At 36.8% G+C, this 20,559-nt stretch overlaps 3 protein-coding genes across 3 annotated transcripts; all 3 read right to left on the bottom strand.

Moving 5' to 3' along the window:
* Positions 1-3,767: 3,767 nt before the first annotated feature.
* Positions 3,768-4,715, bottom strand: LOC310649119 (olfactory receptor 2D3-like; the record flags this gene model as incomplete). Its single annotated transcript, XM_083377403.1, has 1 exon — positions 3,768-4,715. The coding sequence occupies one exon, from the start codon at positions 4,713-4,715 to the stop codon at positions 3,768-3,770; it is 948 nt and encodes a 315-aa protein (XP_083233529.1).
* Positions 4,716-8,082: 3,367 nt separating this feature from the next.
* LOC310649120 (olfactory receptor 2D3-like) lies at positions 8,083-10,869 on the bottom strand (the record flags this gene model as incomplete). The annotated part of the gene is made up of 2 exons (XM_083377404.1): positions 8,083-8,087; positions 10,164-10,869. The coding sequence occupies 2 exons, from the start codon at positions 10,867-10,869 to the stop codon at positions 8,083-8,085; spliced, it is 711 nt and encodes a 236-aa protein (XP_083233530.1).
* A 6,203-nt stretch (positions 10,870-17,072) lies between these two features.
* LOC310649121 (olfactory receptor 2G3-like) lies at positions 17,073-20,242 on the bottom strand (the record flags this gene model as incomplete). The annotated part of the gene is made up of 2 exons (XM_083377405.1): positions 17,073-18,000; positions 20,220-20,242. The coding sequence occupies 2 exons, from the start codon at positions 20,240-20,242 to the stop codon at positions 17,073-17,075; spliced, it is 951 nt and encodes a 316-aa protein (XP_083233531.1).
* Positions 20,243-20,559: the final 317 nt, after the last annotated feature.

Below are 20,559 nucleotides of genomic sequence, written 5' to 3' on the forward strand. Positions count from 1 at the left end.
CTTAAGAATCCTAGAACTGCAAATACTTCTGAACCTCAAAAAGGAACCTGGAATACAAAATGCATTAATTTTAATCCAGAGTCTTAACATAAGTTTTCACCACTGAATTATAATGATTGAAATCGCACCTATATATTTAGGCATATTTATTCCAACATAGTGTGATACATTTTGAAAACATGTAAACCCAACCTGAACAAATTATATGTTCTCTTTTTATAGTTGTCTGTGGAAATTTTAAATTTCAAAGGCCAAAATTAAACTTTTTTCTGTTTATAGTTTAACCAGAGTATAATTTATATTACATTTTTCTAAGTTGCTAAGCCATGTCTGACTTTTTGCAACCCCCTGAACCAGAACATGCAACAGTTTGCCAAATCTCATGTTTGTTGCATTGATGACACCATCTAACCATCTCATCCCCTGCCATCCCCTTCTCTTTTTCCTTTAATCTTTCCCACATCAGTGTATTTTTAAAACAGACCTCTTTTTTCATTAGGTGGCCAAAGTATTTGAGCTTTAACTTCAGTATGTGTCCTTTGAAAAAACAGTCAGAGTTGACTTCTTTTAGGATTGACTGATTTGATCTCCTTGAAGTCCAAGGGACTCTCAAGAGCCTTCTCCAACACCACAATTCAAAAGCATCAGCTCTTTGGTGCTCAGTTTTCCTTATGGTCCAACTCTCATACTCATACATTACTCCTGAGGAAACCACAGCTTTGATTATATGGATCTTTGTCAGTAAGATACAACTTTAATATAACTTTAGCAATGACACACATAATTATCCAAAAGGTCAGCATCATTGGTCTAGAGCAGGGGTCTTCAAACCTGGTCCTTTTATGACTTGTGGACTTCAATTCTCAGAATTCCTCAGCCAGCAAAATTCAAAGTTCTTTGAATTCCGAGGAATTCTGGGAGTTGAAGTCCACAAGTCATAAAAGGGCCAGGTTTGAAGACCCCTGCTCTAGAGAAATAATTTATATTCAAAGAAGTGTATTTCACTTATTGATTAGGCTGGAGGAACATAGCAGAGTAAGGTTTTTAAATTAATTTAATGAATTAAAATAACATTAGTGAAATATTGATATTAACTTTAAGTAATTGGTTTAAGTCAAAAGAGAGGAATTCAACAAGACAAGAATCTTCATGGCTTTTCTTTAAAGTTCCTACTTTTCAATACCTTGAGCACAGCCCTGTGGACATCTTTATTCCGCAAAGTGTAAATGATGGGGTTAAGCAGGGGAGTGACCACAAGATACATAACTGCAATGTTTTTGTTCCTGTCAGGAGATGAGCTTGAATGGGGGGTTATGTATATAGAGATGATGGTACCATAGAACAAGGTGACCACAACAAGGTGAGAGCCACAGGTGGAGAAAACCTTATAACATCCTGCAACTGACTTCATTTGAAAAATCGAATACAGGATGCAACTATAGGAACATAAGATAACCAGAAACGGAACCAGAACTACAAATACTGATAGACCATTAAGTATGTCTTTGGTGCGGTTTACATCATCACATGCAAGATGTAGCAAAAAACGCAGCTCACAGAAGAAGTGGTTAATGTGATTAGGACCACAGAAGGAATGACGAAAGATGCAAACAATAGTGACCATTGAGATGACGCAGCCTATAATCCAGCAGGAGATGGCAAGCAGATGTTGGTGCTTTCTGTTCATGGCAGAGGCATATCTCAAGGGGTTGCAGATGGCCAAGTAGCGATCATAAGCCATGACACCCAGCAGCAAACATTCAGTACTGCCCAAGCTCAGAGCACTGCCTCCCTGTAAGATGCAACCTATTGAGGAAAGCACTCCCTTTCCAGCCAAGAGATGGGCTAAAGTCAGAGGCAAAGAGGTAGTGACATACGCTATGTCCAGGCTAGCAAGATGGCTGAGAAAGAAGTACATAGGTGTGTGCAGTTGAGTATCAATCTGCACCAATATGATGATTAGCAGGTTACCCAAAATTGTGAGCAAGTACATTGTTAGGAAGACCACAAATAGCACAATGCATTGATTTCGTTGAGAGGTGAGTCCCAAGAGGATGAATGCTGCTTCTGAAGTGAAGTTCTTAGCATCCATCTTGGCATTCTGCCTACAGAGCAGAGATACTGATAGATAAAGAGTTTAATAGCAAAACATTGATAGAGAGGAGAGAGAGAGAAGTTTCTATATCCACTATAACACAATGTCATCTGAGAAATCCTTGGTTTCCAATGTACCTGTCTGGATTGTTCAACAACACTATTGTATCTTTTGATTAGTACAGAACAGTATCAACAATGTATTATCACAAAGTGCTGTATTAACTAGATAATGAATCAACTCCTATCTTGAGATTGCCATTATGAAAGTTGAATGTTGAGATGATTCGCATATGATTTATCCTCCAAATAGAAATCAATGTATTAATAGAATCTGGATTTTCTGCCTAATATCTGTAACAGGACTATAGAACATTTTCAGCAAGAGTGACAAACATCAGATGGTAGGACAGTAAGGAGTAATATGGAACACTGGCTTTCTTTATCTGAAACCTCCACAAAAAGAATATATGTCATTAAGTAGCTTTGTAAAGAAATCCTTTGTCCATTGGGAAAGAATGCAATAAGGATCATCTTCATTCAAAGCTACCAATAACATAGAAACCTATAAATTGCTAACTCATACTAATCAGTTCAAAGTTCTCAAAATCTTTTGAACAATTCCTTTACATTATAAACAAACTAGATTGTTATTTATGTGTTTCTTAGATTATCTTATGACCCTATAGGGATCATAGACTGCTATGGTCTATTTGATCATCCCTACTAGTATGAATGAATTATAGTGACAATATCTCAATGGGTTATGAAATGATAAGATTTCCTTATGTTTAGGTGTCATTCACTTTCAATTGTATGAACAGCAACCCCAGGTCTTCCTTTTTGGAACCTTTTTGGCTTCTAGTAACCTAATAGAAATGGGGCCATAGCTGGACTGGGAAGTCAAAGAAACATACTAGGTGGGGAACAAGAGAGAGAGGGAAAAGAGAGAGAGAGAGAGAGAGAGAGAGAGAGAGAGACAGAGACAGAGACAGAGACAGAGACAGAGAGAGGAGATTGTCTTCAATTGCCAAGAAAATGGTGTCAGTTAAATCTACAAGAGCTGAATTCAACTTGAAGCATACTATACCTTTATGAAGCAGTTATTCAGGATCTGAAGAGAAGTGAGAACATGTTAACTTCCTTCTTTATTATAAGGGGAACTTTTGTCATCTAGAGACCAACTTAATGGAAATTACTCCACTCCCCTTGGTCCTCTTCAGTAAGTCATTACAAATGTTTTGCTCCTTCTTTTAACCTCATAATTACTGTAGTGTTTTGAGGTTTAAAGAAAAAAATCTTCACTAATCAGTTTGTGTTAAATTTTTGGGTTGCTGTGAGCTGGTTTACAACTGGTTTTGAATGAGGCAGAATTTGGAATTTCAGTGAATTATTGGAGAACAATGCAGATAAGAACATGTGTTGGGCTTCTGATATTATATCTACCTAATTCAAACACAATTTAGGATGATTCTCCTGATAATCACTTATTGTTTAGGCTGGAGGAACATAGCAGAGTAAGATTTTAAATTAATTTAATGAATTAAAATAAGATTAGTGAACTATTGATAATGACTTAAGTAATTGGTATGAGTGAAAAGAGATGAATTCAGAAAACCATTGCAGGCCAGTACAGTTCTCATCATCCATGTTTTATTGCATCACACAAACATTCATGTTTTCTGGTCAAAGTCTTTTCTTCGCAGTATCTTTCTTAATGACCTATGGATGTCCTTGTTCCTTAGAGTATAAATGATAGGGTTAAGCAAAGGGGTGACCAGAACGTAGAAAATTGCACTGTGCTTATCACGATCAGGAGCTGAGATTGATTTTGGAATTATATATATAAAAATAGAAGGGCCATAAAAGAAAGTGACCACGAGCAGATGAGAAACACAAGTAGAGAATGCTTTACGCTGTCCAACTGTAGACTTCATGTGAAATACAGAATAAAGAATAAACACATAGGAGGTCAGGATGGCAGAAAGGGGAAGCAGAAGGAGTAAGGCTCCTGCACCTGATACAATGTTCTCAATGAGTTCTGTATCACCACATGAAAGTTTTAATACCACAGGAATTTCACACATGAAGTGGTTGATATGATTGGGACCACAGTAGGGTTGGGAAACCAGGAAGGCATCACATACGGCACAAAGCAGAGGGGCAATTATCCAGCAGGATAAAGCAAACTGCAACTGGCATCGCCGGTCCATGATGACAGTATATATTAGGGGAGAACAGATGGCCAGATAACGGTCATAAGCCATGACACCCAGTAGCAAAGATTCGGTAGTAGCCATGGACCCTGAAACAAATATCTGGGTAATGCAGAGTGGGAAGGAGATGGCCCCATTCCCAGCCATGAGGTGAGATAACATTGTGGGCATGGTGCTGGTGACGTAACATATCTCAATCACTGCAAGATGAGAAAGAAAATAGTACATCGGAGTGTTGAGTTGTATATCAGACTCCACCAATATGATGATCAGCAAGTTCCCCAAAACTGTAGTCAAGTAAAAGATGAGAATGACCACAAAGAGGAGAAGCTGGAGTTTTCTGTCACTGGTGAGTCCCAGCAAGATGAATTCCTTGACAGAGGTGAAGTTCTCAGCTTCTATCATCGCCACCTGTCTGAAGAGAAGGAAATAGAATGAGAGACCATTACATCGACCACCTCATCTAAAGATATAAATAAACAAAAACAGGCTTGGGTCAACCAACCGCCATTTTTTAAATCAAGATAGTGAAATTATTCCAGGAAATGTTAATATCATCCTCTGAAGATGAGCATGTTTTGATGCAGAGAAGATCAAAATTACTACAGGATAGGAAACATGTTCTGTCAATTTTGTTATACGATTATAGGATTCCCTTTCAGGGAAGATTATGGAAGAATATGTTCAAAAGCAAACATCATAATACTCAAATTGCTTCAACGATATTTCTTTTGAGTTTGAATGAAGAAGTTAGGATATAGCTATATTAAACTTACTAACTCAGTTTTTTCAAGGTGAACAAAGATTAATAATAATAATAAAGTTGGAAGGGACCTTGATGTCATGTAGTCCAACCCCCCAGCTCAGGCAGGAAACCCTAAACCATTTCAGACAAATGGCTGTCCAGTCTCTTCTTAAAAACATCCAGTGTTGGAGCATTCAACGCTTCTGGAAGCACATTGTTCCACTGGTTAATTGTTCTAACTGTTAGAAAGTTTCTCCTTAATTCTAGGTTGTTTCTCTCTTTGGTTACTTTCCATCCATTGCTTCTTGTCCTGCCTTCAGGTGCTTTGGAGAATAGCTTGACTCCCTCCCTACTATACCTGTGCATTTGGTTTTTCTTGCCTAAATGTCGAACCTTACTTTTTTACAATTGAATTTCATTTTGTTAGATAGTGCCCAGTGTTCATGTCTGTCAAGATCCTTCTGTATTTTAAGCCTATCTTCTGGAGTGTTGGCTATTTCTGCCAGCTTGGTGTTATGTGCAAATTGGATGAGTTCCCCATCTATCCCCTCATCCAAATCGTTGATGGTTGATGGTCTCCACATATTCAGCACTGACATTTCCTACTTTGGATTAAGAAGCTAAGCAAAGTTGTATATGGTTACTAGCTGAACTAGAGATGATCAGGGATTTTGGAGCTGCTGATTATCATTTTCTCCAATGGTAGAAGGGAACTTTACCTTTCTTCTTTCCTAAGATGGTCCTCATCTGTCAAGAAAGAGTCAAGTATTATCAGCTTCTTTTACAGTGCCTAGCAAGATGGAAGATGATCCATTTGCTTTCTATGAAAGCCAGATACTGTGTACCTATTGTGGAGTCTCAGGGAACAACCTACACAAACTGTTACAGAAGGTGTCTTAATAGAAAATTAAATAATTCTTTTGGCAGGATATCAGCAGCTCATAACAAGTAAGAGTATCTAAATAACCATGGATGAATAATACATTCTCTGAAAATATCTTGAAATTATTTAGTCCAAAATTTTCTATCGTTGCCTGTCCATTTTCATGAAGTGGTATTCCTTATGAGCATGTATACAAGTACCTACTTTAAAAAGTTTATTTAGTGACAAACCGGCTACAACAGCATTGAAAAAAGTGACTTATGACCATTTTTCACACTTACGAGCATAGCAGCATCCCCATGGTCACACAATCAAAATTCAAATGCTTGGCAACTGGCATGTATTTATGACAGTTGCATTGTCCTGGGGTCACATGATCACCTTTTGTGATCTTCTGACAAGGAAAGTCAATGGGGAAGCCAGGTTCACTTAACAACCATGTTACTCACTTAACAACTGCAGTGACTAACTTAACAATTGTAGCAAAAAAAGTCTGCAAAATGGTGCAAAATTCACTTGACAAATGTCTTATTTAGCAACAGAAATTTTGGACCCAATTGTGATCAGAAGTTTACCTGTAGTGACAGGTGGGCAGAAACACCAGCACTTCCTGCAAAGGGACCTAACTAGTCTACTAGTGTTTTCATAGGGGCCATTTTTTTTGTTTAAAATATATAATATTCCATATATTTTTAAAAAATATATATCTAATATTGCCTTGGAGAAAAACTATTTTCAGCAAAAAAAAAAAAATTAAAAAGAAAAACGGGTAAGACTGTGGGTCGAATATGGCAAAACGTAAGAGGAAAATTAGACAAAAGCAATTAGAAAGCAATTAGAAATTAGAAAGAACTGGTTAAATAAATAAACAAATTCTATTTATCCTGCACAAGTAACATAGAGATAAACTAAGGTTTTCTCAGGTTTTTTTTTTCCTGGAATGGTTTCCAGATAAACTGAAACAAGAACAATTATAGTATTATAGATGTTGTGAACCATTTCTTAGCATCAATGACTCTTCAATGCTTGAAGCAAAAATGATCAGGCTCAAATTAGCCTACATCTGACACATTATGCAAAGACATAACTCTGTGGAGAAGGCTCTAATTCTGAGAAAAGTAGAAAGAAAGGGAAGAGGATGGTTAGTAGGATGAAGAATGAACTGTTATAGCTATCAAGAGGAAGCCGTTGGAAGACTTGAAAGTCCAGGTTATCTATGTGATCTCTAAAATTCAACAGCTTAATGGAACATCAATCAATCAATCTTTTATCCAGCAGCAAGATGTGAGCTAACCTTGATTCTTTACCAAAAATATTTCAGCAACCACAAAGAGCCATTCATGCTCTCAGCTTCTATCCAATTCAGTAGACTATGCGATACTTATCTGGAAAGGGTTTGATCCATTGTAGAACTCTCACTGAAGATGTTTTTGTAAAATAAAAAAAATTCTCAGCAACTTATCAGTTCATAAACCTTAAAAGCATCTAAACTCTTACAGATGAACTACAATATAAACACACAGTATTGGAGATACCTTTGGGATTAATTATAATTAACATGCATATTCATATCCATAAGGAATCCAAGAAGTGTGCATTATAACAATGTGAATGTGGAACTTTCTTTGCATTAGTTTATTCTCAGAGGTTCTACTGAAAGGAAATTGATAGCACTTAACGACTATATGGATATTGCTCTGCTCCAGTTATTTTCTTCCTGGTAGATTTATTCAGAACTTGATATTCCTAATCTTTAATAATGGAAAAGAAAACATTTGAATAGGAATTTTTAACAAAAGTTAAAAAAAAATCAATACCCAATGACCTGGTTCAATAGTAGTAACTGTGAGAAGGATCTTGGAATCCTAGTGGACAGTCACTTAAATATGAGAAAACAGTGTGCTTTAGCTGCCAAAAGAAAAGCCAACACAGTTCTAGGCTGCCTTAACAGAGGGACAGAATCAAGATCCCCTGAAGTGTTACTACCACTACTTGTTTGAAGGTGGGAGAAACTTCGAATGTACCGAATTCCCTACATGGATTGACTCTGCAACTATGTGGGACAGACAGGGAGGAAGCTAACCACCAGACTGCAAGAATATGAGTAAGTGGTTAGACAAAGAAACCCAAACTCATTGGTAGCCTCACACTACAATAAACAAGGACACACATTCAGAGCTGACTCAAAGGTGCTTTTTCAAGAGGCAACTGGACTTTTTTTTTTTTTGAAAGATGTTTCACTTCTCATGCAAGAAGCTTCTTCAGCTCTGACTGGATGGTGGGGAATGATGGTGGGGAATCCAGTCAGAGCTGAAGAAGCTTCTTGGATGAGAAGTGAAACATCTTCAGAGAAAAACAAGAAAGTCCAGTTGCCTCACGAAAAAACACCTTTGAGAAAACCACAGCCTAGATGACTGAGAATCTCCATAGACCTTTAGTTTGCACTTTGGGATGAACACTCTTTGAATGGTGAGGGAGTACGAATGGATTTCCAGAAAACATTGCAGACTACAGGAACCATTTGGGATTCAGTCTGAGAGGCAGACAACACAGACTCATCCCCAACAGTCTGTCTGAAACAGTGAAGGGACACAGGGCAGAAAACATCCCACAGCCAAGAAGGCTCCACACACATTTGCACTACTCAGCTGACCCTGAGGACATAGGTAAACCTCCAAATGGCCTCAACAACTCTCTAAAAGAATGCAAATGACCAGCTGTCTGCAATCTCACAGGTGCTCTTTTCAAGAGGCAATTCGACTTTCTTTGTGTTTGCTTGAAGACATTTCACTTCTCATCTGAGAAACTTCTTCAGTTCCTTCAATTCTCCACCATTCAGTCAGAACTGAAGAAGCTTCTTGGCCTGGATGATCTGGATGACGGAGAATCTCCATTGACAAACTCAATATTCATTCATTCATTCATTAATTCATTCATTCATTCATTCATTCATTCATTTGATTTATATTTAGTATATTCCATATTTTTAAACTGCCCATGTCCCTCAAATCTTATAATATAATATGGTAGAATAAGATACGATGTGATGTGATATAAGTATAGTAAGAATAATATATAATACAGTATAGTATAGTGTAGGATAGGGTAGCGTAGTAGTATAGTAGTATAGTACAATAATACAGTACATTATATTACAGCCCTTCTTTGAGGTGCATGAATGGTTTAGGAATATGAAATATAAATGAAATAGATAAATATTGTAGATGTTTGCCTGAATGCCTAATATCCGATATTCCAGCATACCTAGTAGTGTATGCTCTTTTGTAACTTTTACAATACAATCTTTTATATGTGTATTCAGAGTCAAATGTCATTTATAATATAGAAGCACATTTCCTGGTACAGTGTTTCTCAACCTTAGCAACATTAAGAAGTATAGACTTCAATTCCCAGCATCCCCCAGCCAGCATTGCTATTTAAAAAAAGAAAAAGAAATACCTGGGAGAAAGAGGAATCTATAACTAGTCAACTATCATTGATACTGAGCACAACTTTAGAACAGATTACTGTATGGTCAACCTGTGATAATAAATTTTCATTGCTCACTTGGGATCAACATGGATTTATAAACAATATTCCAGACTAATAGGACTTTGTGAAATGTAGGCCAGTAAACTCTGTCCCTCTCAGCCAAATCATTTCATCTGATTTCACACACACCAAATTTTACTTTAGATTGTGTCAATGCTTCTCCAGATTTAACTATGCTATTAAAGAGACTTTTGTAAAGAGCTCAGGAAGCAGATAAAACAACACCATAGATGCCTCATTTTTTCTAAAAATCGTATTTACATTGCCCCTAGATACCATGATAATAATAGTCTGAGAAGTCATTCAGAGAATCATTGGTTGAGTTTATGGCTAGACAAACCAACATTTAAGGCATTCTAAATTAATGCTCATGATCAATCAATCTGACATGACCATTTAAAAAACAAAAAAGACTGACAAGACATGAACATTCATGTTTTCTGGTCAAAGTCTTTACTTCGCAGTATCTTTCTTAATGACCTATGGATGTCCTTGTTCCTTAGAGTATAAATGATAGGGTTAAGCAAAGGGGTGACCAGAACGTAGAAAATTGCACTGTGCTTATCACGATCAGGAGCTGAGATTGATTTTGGAATTATATATATAAAAATGGAAGGGCCATAAAAGAAAGTGACCACGAGCAGATGAGAACCACAAGTAGAAAATGCTTTACGCTGTCCAACTGTAGACTTCATGTGAAATACAGAACAAAGAATAAACATATAGGAGGTCAGGATGGCAGAAAGGGGAAGCAGAAGGAGTAAGGCTCCTGCACCTGATACAATGTTCTCAACGAGTTGTGTATCACCACATGAAAGTTTTAATACCGCAGGAATTTCACACATGAAGTGGTTGATATGATTGGGACCACAGTAGGTTTGGGAAACCAGGAAGGCATCACATACGGCACAGAGCAGAGGGGCAATTATCCAGCAGGATAAAGCAAACTGCAACTGGCATCGCTGGTCCATGATGACAGTATATATTAGGGGAGAACAGATGGCCAGATAACGGTCATAAGCCATGACACCCAGTAGCAAAGATTCGGTAGTAGCCATGGACCCTGAAACAAATATCTGGGTAATGCAGAGTGGGAAGGAGATGGCCCCATTCCCAGCCATGAGGTGAGATAACATTATGGGCATGGTGCTGGTGACATAACATATCTCGATCACTGCAAGATGAGAAAGAAAATAGTACATCGGAGTGTTGAGTTGTATATCAGACTCCACCAATATGATGATCAGCAAGTTCCCCAAAACTGTAGTCAAGTAAAAGATGAGAATGACCACAAAGAGGAGAAGCTGGAGTTTTCTATCACTGGTGAGTCCCAACAAGATGAATTCCTTGACAGAGGTGAAGTTCTCAGCTTCTATCATCGCCACCTGTCTGAAGAGAAGGAAATAGAATGAGAGACCATTACATCGACCACCTCATCTAAAGATATAAATAAACAAAAACAGGCTTGGGTCAACCAACCGCCATTTTTTAAATCAAGATAGTGAAATTATTCCAGGAAATGTTAATATCATCCTCTGAAGATGAGCATGTTTTGATGCAGAGAAGATCAAAATTACTACAGGATAGAAAACATGTTCTGTCAATTTTGTTATACGATTATAGGATTCCCTTTCAGGGAAGATTATGGAAGAATATATTCAAAAGCAAACATCATAATACTCAAATTGCTTCAACGATATTTCTTTTGAGTTTGAATGAAGAAGTTAGGATATAGCTATATTAAACTTACTAACACAGGTTTTTCAAGGTGAACAAAGATTAATAATAATAATAATAAAGTTGGAAGGGACCTTGGTGGTCATTTCTGAAATTAGGCTACTGAAATTATTCCAGGAAATGTTAATATTATCATTTGAAGATGAGTGTGCTTGATGCAGGGAACATCAAAATTAAAAGCGAGAGGGGGAAAAATAGTCCTTTTTTCATGTCTTTCCCATCAGTTTATTTGAGAGAAGAGAATTTAGTTTAGAGATCAGATTTAAAGAGGCAGAATATAAATAACTTATTTTGGGTGAAATCTATTTTCTTGCCATCTGTAGCTATTGTGGTTTGTTTTTTTCTATTGATAGAATGTGCTTTTTTATACCAGTCATCATTGTAAATGTTTAACCTGATGGTAAGATTTTTTTTTTGGCTGTTACTGAAGTCTTGGCAAAGGAGGCAAATCAACAACAATTGAAACAATTTCCTTAATTAACTGCTTTTGACAATTGATTGTACTTTTGGTAGGCTTCATGGTTGGTAAAAAATTATTCTGTTAGTTATTCTTCTGTAGCAATGCAAACTAAAAAAATATCAAAGGAATTTTTTACAATCAAATAATTGTGCAAACATGGCTTTAGCTTCAGAAAATATTTTTCCATGATGTAAATTACACATAATGTAATTCTGTTGTTGGTTTCCTCCTCAAGGTTGGGGACCATAATAAAGAAATATAGTGGTAAGTTTCTTAAAGGATTCTACTTCAAGATTGTTAGAACAGTAATTTATTAGTAACTTAATAGTAACTTATTAAGAAAAAATACTTCTTGAAAAGAAATGTTATTCTAGAGTCTTTTCAAAAGGAAATAAAACAGAACCACCTCTGTTACTCCACCAATATATTTTGAATTTATTCAAATTAGAAAACAAGTTACTACATGGCCATATTAAGCTTTTTCTGGTCTAGAACAAAGATTATTTTTCTAGGAGAACAAGGATCATCTCATCAGATTCTGCATCTAGATAATCTTCTTTGGATCTGGAAGCTAAACAAAGTTGGATATGGTTATACTTGGAATAGAGATAACCAGGGATTTTCCATTCTCCAGATTATTTTTTTTCCAGTGATCAAATATAAAATTACCTTTCTTCTTTTCCAGGATGTTCCTCAGCCTTCATGAAAGAGCTAATCATGTGATCAGCTTCTACTAAGGTAACCAACATGATGGAAGATGATCCATTTGTTTTTTATTGAAGCCAGATATTGAACATCTATTGGGGACAGAGAATAGATCTCTGTCATGGAAATGCATATATGAATTGTGTCAGGACCCACCTCAATCCACATCTTAGGAAATAAGAACTCTTGGATGCAAGTTTAGTCCAAAAGGAAAATGTTTACTAGGATGGAATCGATTGTGGCAATACAAGACGGAATCTAACAAAGTTACATTTCAATCCTATATAAAGCATTCCCATTTCAGCCCCTCCCCTCATCCATTTGGTCAGATGTCAGGCCCTTCCATGAGAAAGGGAACTCTCCTTGGTTTTATGGTTATTGCTTCCTTTTTTGTTCAAATGTTCCCTGTTGTTTGAAGATGCCTAAAGTCTATCCTCTCCTTCCCCCCCCTTCGGAGAGATGGCAGAATCCCCAGAATAAGCACATTGTTCTACCTATACATTTATGAAATGTGATATAAATGGATTCTGACAAATTGTCACAAAAGTTGTCTTAATAAAAAATAAAATATTCTTCACAGGAGCTTGGCAACCTATCACTTCACACTAAGAATAACATCCAAATTCTGATGGAAGAATAATGTGCTATCTGAAGATATCTTGGGATTATTTATAATTTATGAGTACATAAACATCACCAAGGGAATAGAGGGATTCTGCATATTATCATTGGGAATACAAAACTTTGCTTCACTTTCTCCTCCAAATCTCTGTTGAAAGGAAATTAGTAGGAGGTCATAATCTGAATGAAATTGCTCAGGTCTCCTTAGCCTATTGCAATAGATTACATATTTTTGGTTTCTCTTAATCTTGACTTCTTGCAGAGCTCAAAACTGTATGCAAGGACAGGCCATTATTTGAAGATATCAAGAGAGGTTAAAATAATGAATACTCATAACTCTGTCTCTGATCATTTTTTTTAAAAAAAACAAGAAAGATTAATATTTCCAGACTTCTAACATTTAAAAACAATTTATAGATAAAGTGATTATTAAAAGAACTATCAGTCAGTGAGAGTTCTGTACATTTCCTAAGAAAAATAACATGGACATGTCTCCAGGTCTTGAATTCAACTGATGAGATACACGTGTCCAAGTGTGTCCCCATGTTTATCACAAGCTGAGCTTTTGTAAACTATATTACATAATACTGGAGTTTCAATGTGGAAGCAAGGGACCATTTCTAAATTTCTTTCTGCTTAGTTTTCTTCATTAGCTGTTGTCACTGAACATGCAACCGATACATTATTAATTATATAAAGAGTTAGATACCAAAAATTACAAAAAGTTTAATTGAGGTACTTTTCCATTTGGATGCTGATTGCTTGTGGGGAAGTGCTTGGGTCTTTTGGTTCTCCTTTTGGCTGGTTGATTATCTCTTTCACTTAGTCTATGGATGTTGTTAATGTCTATGTGTCTACTGATGGCTAATTTGTCAGAGTACCAGGCTTCTAGAAATTCCCTGGTGATTTTGGACTTGGCTTGGTCTAGTATGGTCACATTTTCCCAATTGAAACTATGGTTCTGTCTATATGTTGTGGAATAAAAGAGTTTTCATCTTGTCTTCTGACTGCTAGCTGGTGTTCATGGATGCATTTTGCCAGTCTTCTGTCTATTTGTTCTACACAGTGGCTGTTGCAATCCAAAAAATCAGTCCAAAGAATCTTTTAGATCACCCCTACCAACATTGACAGGGCAAGCCACTAAAATATAAACTGACAGCAAACTGCACTGCTTAATAGCTCCAATGATGTAACCTAGTTTCGGTAATTAAATGTCTGCAAGAAAACAAGCAAACTCAGAGAGACCAAGGACCCCTCATTTCAACCGTGAGCTACAAATATTCTCCTTTCTTGGCAAGAAAGATTAATATTTCCAGAACTTCTAACATTAAAAAAAAAAATTGTATAGGCAGAATTATTAGCTTTTCCTAAGAAATATGAATTGGATATGTCTCCAATTAAACAATTAATCATGACACAAATCTTAATGGTCCTGTTCAAAGACTCTTCTTCAAAAGATCTTTGTGGCAACCCCTGAGAGAAGAGGGAGTAAAGCTATTTTCTACTCTACTCTACTCTACTCTACTCTACTCTACTCTACTCTACTCTGATTCTATTCTATTCTATTCTATTCTATTCTATTCTATTCTATTCTATTCTATTCTATTCTATTCTATTCTATTCTATTCTATTCTATTCTATTCTATTCATCTTGGCTACTGCCCTATGAATGCCCTGATTGCTTAGGATATAAATGATAGAGTTGAGCAAAGGGTTGATCACAACATAGAAGACTGCAATTTGTTATATCATGATCAGGAGCTGAATCAGGCTTTGAAAACAGGCCCAGCAAATAAGGAGACCACAAGGAGATATGAGCCACATGTAGAGAAAGTCTTGTGCTGTCCAACATTTGATCTCATTTGTAATACAGAATGAATAATAAACTGATAGGAGGTCAACATAACAGAAAGGGGTACCAGTAGAATAAATGCTCCTATACCCAAAATAATGGCCTTGGCAATCCTTGTATCACCATATGCAAATTTCAATACTACTGACCACTTACATATGAAGTTACTGATTTCTTTGGAGCCACAAAAGTTTTGGCAAAGAAGGCAGATAATTCAGATCACACAGAGTAGAGGAGCTGTTATCCAGTATGCTGAGGTGAACTGCAACTGACAGAGCTTGCCATGAGAACATGATAAAGAAAGGGAAGGCAGTTGGTCAAGTAGCTCTCATAGGCCATGTCCACCAACAGGAGAACCTCAACTGCAGCTGTGGTCAAGGCAATATACATTTGAATCGTATCATATAGAATGCTAAAGAAATGGCTCCATCTCTAGCCAGGAGCTAAGTCAACATTAGAGGCATGTTGTTGTTAGTAATGATGGTGGTAATGGTGGTGGTGTCATACTGTACCATTCCTTCCAGTGTTTTCCCCTTTTCATAAACATGATATAGTCCATTCTCCTGGTCTTTCACATTTTCTTCCTGGGCTTCCTCCTTGCCTCAGGTTTGGGAGTTACAGGATCTGTTTTGCTTCACTTTCATTTTCCCAGTTGATGACCCCTCCAGCAACATAACCTGAAGCATTTATTATAAAACACACATTGTTTCTCAGCTTTTCCTGCCTCTTTTTATATCCTGCAAGCAAAATATATATTTATATCCTAGAGTCAAAACATATATACACAGAGGGGGACAACCTATTTTTCACACCTGAAGGCAGGACAAGAAGCAATGGATGGAAACTAATCAAGAAGAGAAGCAACCTAGAACTAAGGAGAACTTTCTGGACAGTTAGAACAATTAATCAGTTGAACAACTTGCCTCCAGACGTTGTGGGTGCTCCAACACTGGACGTTTTTAAGAAGAGATTGGACAACCATTTGTCTGAAATCATATAGGTTTTCCTACCTTAACAGAAAGTTGGACTAGACTTCTGAGATTCCTTCAGATTCTGTTATTCTGTTATATATGGCTTACTATATCAGTTTCTTCTAGCATTTTCCATCTTTCCCCCCTACATACTTATGGTCATGTGGAGAATCATTTCCCTTCCCTATAAACCCATGAACTTGCCACAGATTCTTTTCCTTCAGCCATGCACTTCAACCTGCCATACCATCATCTTGTTTCCTGAAATTTAGGGAGTGGATTTGAATAACCACACTTGAATACCTTAGCTTCATATGTACACAGACATTCACTATAGATATGGTCTGTTTTCTCCAACTTTAAGTATGGTATTATAGTAACTTTCCACAACATTTCAAACCGCAACTAGGAAACCACGTGTCACCATGTTTGTTTTACTTCAATCAAAAAATTATTTTAGAAGTTATAACATCTCATTACAAAGAGATTATATTGAGCAAATATCAACAGAATCATAGGATTGGCATCATGGTTCTAGAAAGCAAACATTCTAAATTAATACAATCATCCAACATGAAGCTATCAATTAAAAAGAAAGGGTAATTATGGAAGATGAAGAGATAGAATAGAATAGAATAGAATAGAATAGAATAGAATAGAATGGAATAGAATAGAATGGAATGGAATGGAATGGAATGGAATGGAATGGAATGGAATGGAACGGAACAGAATAGAACAGAATAGCTATTATCACTTTAAATGTACACTAATTGGCATACATTAAAATGAAATTTCATTGCATACAGCTCTCAAAGGCTCACCACCTCCAATATACACTACATAACTAGAAAAGACTAGGCTGATCAATCAGACAAATAATTCTTCCCAAATATAGGCTAGATTGAGAATTGCAATATACTATGTTCTGTCCATCTTCCAGTGCATTTGGAAAGATTGGTACAATATTTCAAACACTGTGGGGGGTCATGTTCTTTACACCACAAAGAACTTTGCTTTAAGGTTTCAACATCTTAACACAATTACTAGATGAAGATTATTCAGACAGATAGATCATCCACAGAATCCATGACTTGACTTCAAGGTTAAAGAAACAAAGGTTTTCAAATATCTGTGGAGTAATAGTCATAATCAGCCACTTAAGGACCATCAGCTTTTTTTTTAAAGTTGATTACCCATGACAGAATGCCTAATAATTGTCTTCAAGTTTGACCTTCTTCACAAGATCTTGGCTACTGCCCTATGAAAGTCCTTGTTTCTCAGGGTGTAAACGATAGAGTTGAGCAGAGGGGTGATCAAAACGTAGAAGATTGCTATTTGTTTATCACGATCAGCAGCTGAATTAGTCTTTGGAATTATGTACACCCATAGCAAAGGACCATAAAACATGGAGATCACAAGGAGATGGGAGCCACAGGTAGAGAAAGCCTTGCGCCGCCCACTTGATTTCGTTTGTAAGACAGAATGAAGAATAAAACCATAGGAGGCCAATACAATAGAAAGGGGAAGCAAAAGGAAAAATCCTCCTATACCAAAAATAATGGCCTCAGCAATTTTGGTATTGCCGCATGCAAGTTTCAGCACCACTGGCATCTCACATATGAAGTTATTGATCTGATTGGGGCCACAATAGTTTTGGCAAAGAAGGCAGACAATGTAAATCAGAGAGACCAGAGGAGCTGTAATCCAGCATGTTGAACTGCACTGCAATTGGCAGCTCTTGTTCATGAGAACAGGGTAAAGCAAGGGACGGCAGATAGCCAGGTAGCGGTCATAGGCCATAACCCCAAACAGGAGAATCTCAACACCACCTAAGGCCACTGCAATGTATATCTGGACCATGCAGAATGCTAAAGAAATAGCTCCCTCTCCAGTCAGGAGCTGAGTCAACATGAGAGGCATGGTGGTGGTTACGTAACACATATCTACCCATGCAAGGTGTGAGAGAAAATAATACATGGGTGTGTGGAGTTTTATATCAATCCACACCAATACAATGATCAGCAGGTTTCCCAAAACTGTAAGCAAGTAGATGATAAGAATGATCCCAAAGAGGAGAAGCTGCATATTTCTGTGGTTGGTGAGTCCCAGCAAGATGAATTCCTTGACAGAGGTGAAATTCTCGGCTTCTGTCATGGTCTCCTGTCTGAGGAGAAGGAAAAAGAATGAAAAGCCTTTAGGTCAATTACCATTTTTAAATATATACATTTAGAAGAACAGGAAGATGATAACTAACAGCCTTTTTTTTTTATAACAGTGTAATGAAAATCCAGGAAATGTTATTATCAGCCTTTGAAGGTATACATGTTTTGATGCATGTAATGACAAAATTACTTGTGGGAGGTAGAAAAATATTTATTTATTTATTTATTTATTTATTTGATTTGATTTGATTTGATTTGATTTGTATACCGCCCTTCTCCCTAAGGACTCAGGGCGGTGAACAGTGACATAAATAACAGAATGCACAAATACAGATATTGAAAACAAATTAAACCCTAATTTTGCCCAAATGCAGAAGATAGTTACCTTAAAACAATAATTACAACAGAACCTGTCAGACCAGACTGGATTGCTCAAACAGATATGTTTTTAGGTCGCGTCGGAAGGAGCGAAGGTCGGGAGCCATCCGGAGCTCAACCGGTAAACGGTTCCATAGGTCAGGCGCGCCCACAGAAAACGCCCTCCCTCTGGGAGCCATTCCTGTTTTTCTATTTTCATATCCATTTTTCTTTTATCTGTGAGTTTTTCTTAGTTGACAGAATGTACTTTAACATCAATCATCATTCTCAATATTTAAACTTATGCCAATTTTTTTCCAGTTAGCACAGTACTGGCAGGTTAATAAAAGTTACAAAACTACAACTGAAATAACATTAATTAATTGCTACTTTGGGCAATTCACTTAAATTAGACTACATGGATTTTTGCAGGTTTTGTCATCAGTAATAATTTATTCCATGATTTGTTCTGTAGCAATGCAAACTAAAAAAATAAATAAATCCAAGGAATTTATTACCACTAGATAAAGGTGCAAAAATTATCCTAACTTCAGAAACTGCAAACATTTTCTCATGCTCAGAAACATACAAAACACAATTCTTTTCTTGGTTTGCTACTGAAAATTTCTTTTTCAAGATTGCTTGAGTAATAATTTCAAATATGCCTTACGTTTTCAGAAATGGGTTAAGAACAAATATTTCTTAAGTGTTCTTTTAGAGTCTCTCCAAAAGGAAATAAATAAAATACGTCTGTTGCATCATCGATCTTTATTTGAATTTACAAGTTATGAAATAAGTTAGATCTTGCCCATATTAAACTTCTTTTTTTGCTCTAGTAACATGCATTATTTTTCAAGAAAAAGAAAGGTTAATTCAACAGATTCAAGCTCCATCACTGGGTGCTTTCAAAAAGAGACTGAACAAGCATTTATCTGAAATGGTATAGGATCTCCTACTCAAGCAGGGGTTTGGACTAGAAGACCTCTAAGGTCCCTTCCAACTCTATTATTCTATGTTCTGTGACTTTTTTGTCTATTATACAGAGATTTCCTTTCAAGGGAAGTCAGGAAAGAATCTTTCCAAAAGCAACCATCAAAGGTAAAGGTAAAGGTAAAAGTTCCCCCGCACATGCGTGCTAGTCATTTCCAACTCTAGGAGACAGTGCTCATCTCCGTTTCAAAGCCGAAGAGCCAGCGCTTGTCCGAGGACATCTCCGTGGTCATGTGGCCAGCATGACTAGACGCCAAAGGCACACGGAACACTGTTACCTTCCCACCGTAGTGATCCCCATTTTTCTACTTGCATTTTTACGTGCTTTCGAACTGCTAGGTTAGCAGAAGCTGGGACAAGTAACAGGCACTCACTCTGCTAGAAATAATCAAAATTCATCAACGTTTATTCTGAATTCGAATAAAGATGTTAGAACATGTTATAACACACCTATATTAAACTAAACTGGTGTAATAATACACATTATTTCTCTGGGAGAACAAACTTTGGTATGTTTAGTTCTTGGACTACAGATGACTAGAGATTTCCAGAGTTGCAGTTTTTCTCTAACAGGAAAAGAGAATTTTACCATTCTTCTTTTCCAAGAAAGCAGTAGCACTTAGCACTTATATACCGCTTTACAGTGCTTTACAGCCCTCTCTAAGCGGTTTACAGATTCAGCATATTGACCCCAACAACCTGGGTCCTCATTTTACTGACCTTGGAAGGATGGAAAGCTGAGTCAATCTTGAGCCGGTGAGTTGTTCCTCATCCATCAAGAAAAACCCAGCATGTTGTTAGCTTCTATTAACTGCTTAGCAAGATGGAAGATGATCCATTTGCTTTCTATGAAAGCCAGATATTGTGTACCTACTTGGGAGTTTGCAGGTCTATCATGGAAGAATCTTCAAAAACTTTCACAGAAAGTGTCTTTAGTAAAAAAAAAAATAATAATAAAGAATAGTTTTGGGAGGAGCTCATCAGTTCATTAACAGTAAGGACATCTAAATTATCTTGGAAAATAACACACTCTTTAAAGATATCTTGGAATTATTATAATTTATGAATGTATACACATCACTAAGGGATTCTGCATACTACCACTGGGATTATAACATTTTGTTTGCTTTTCTTTCTCCTCACAATATCTCTTGAAAGGAAACTGCCATGAGATCATGATTCTGATGAAATTGCTCTACACCCCTTGGTCATTT

Source organism: Vipera ursinii (assembly GCF_947247035.1).
Source record: "Vipera ursinii genome assembly, chromosome: Z".
Classification (NCBI taxonomy): Eukaryota; Metazoa; Chordata; class Lepidosauria; order Squamata; family Viperidae; genus Vipera; species Vipera ursinii.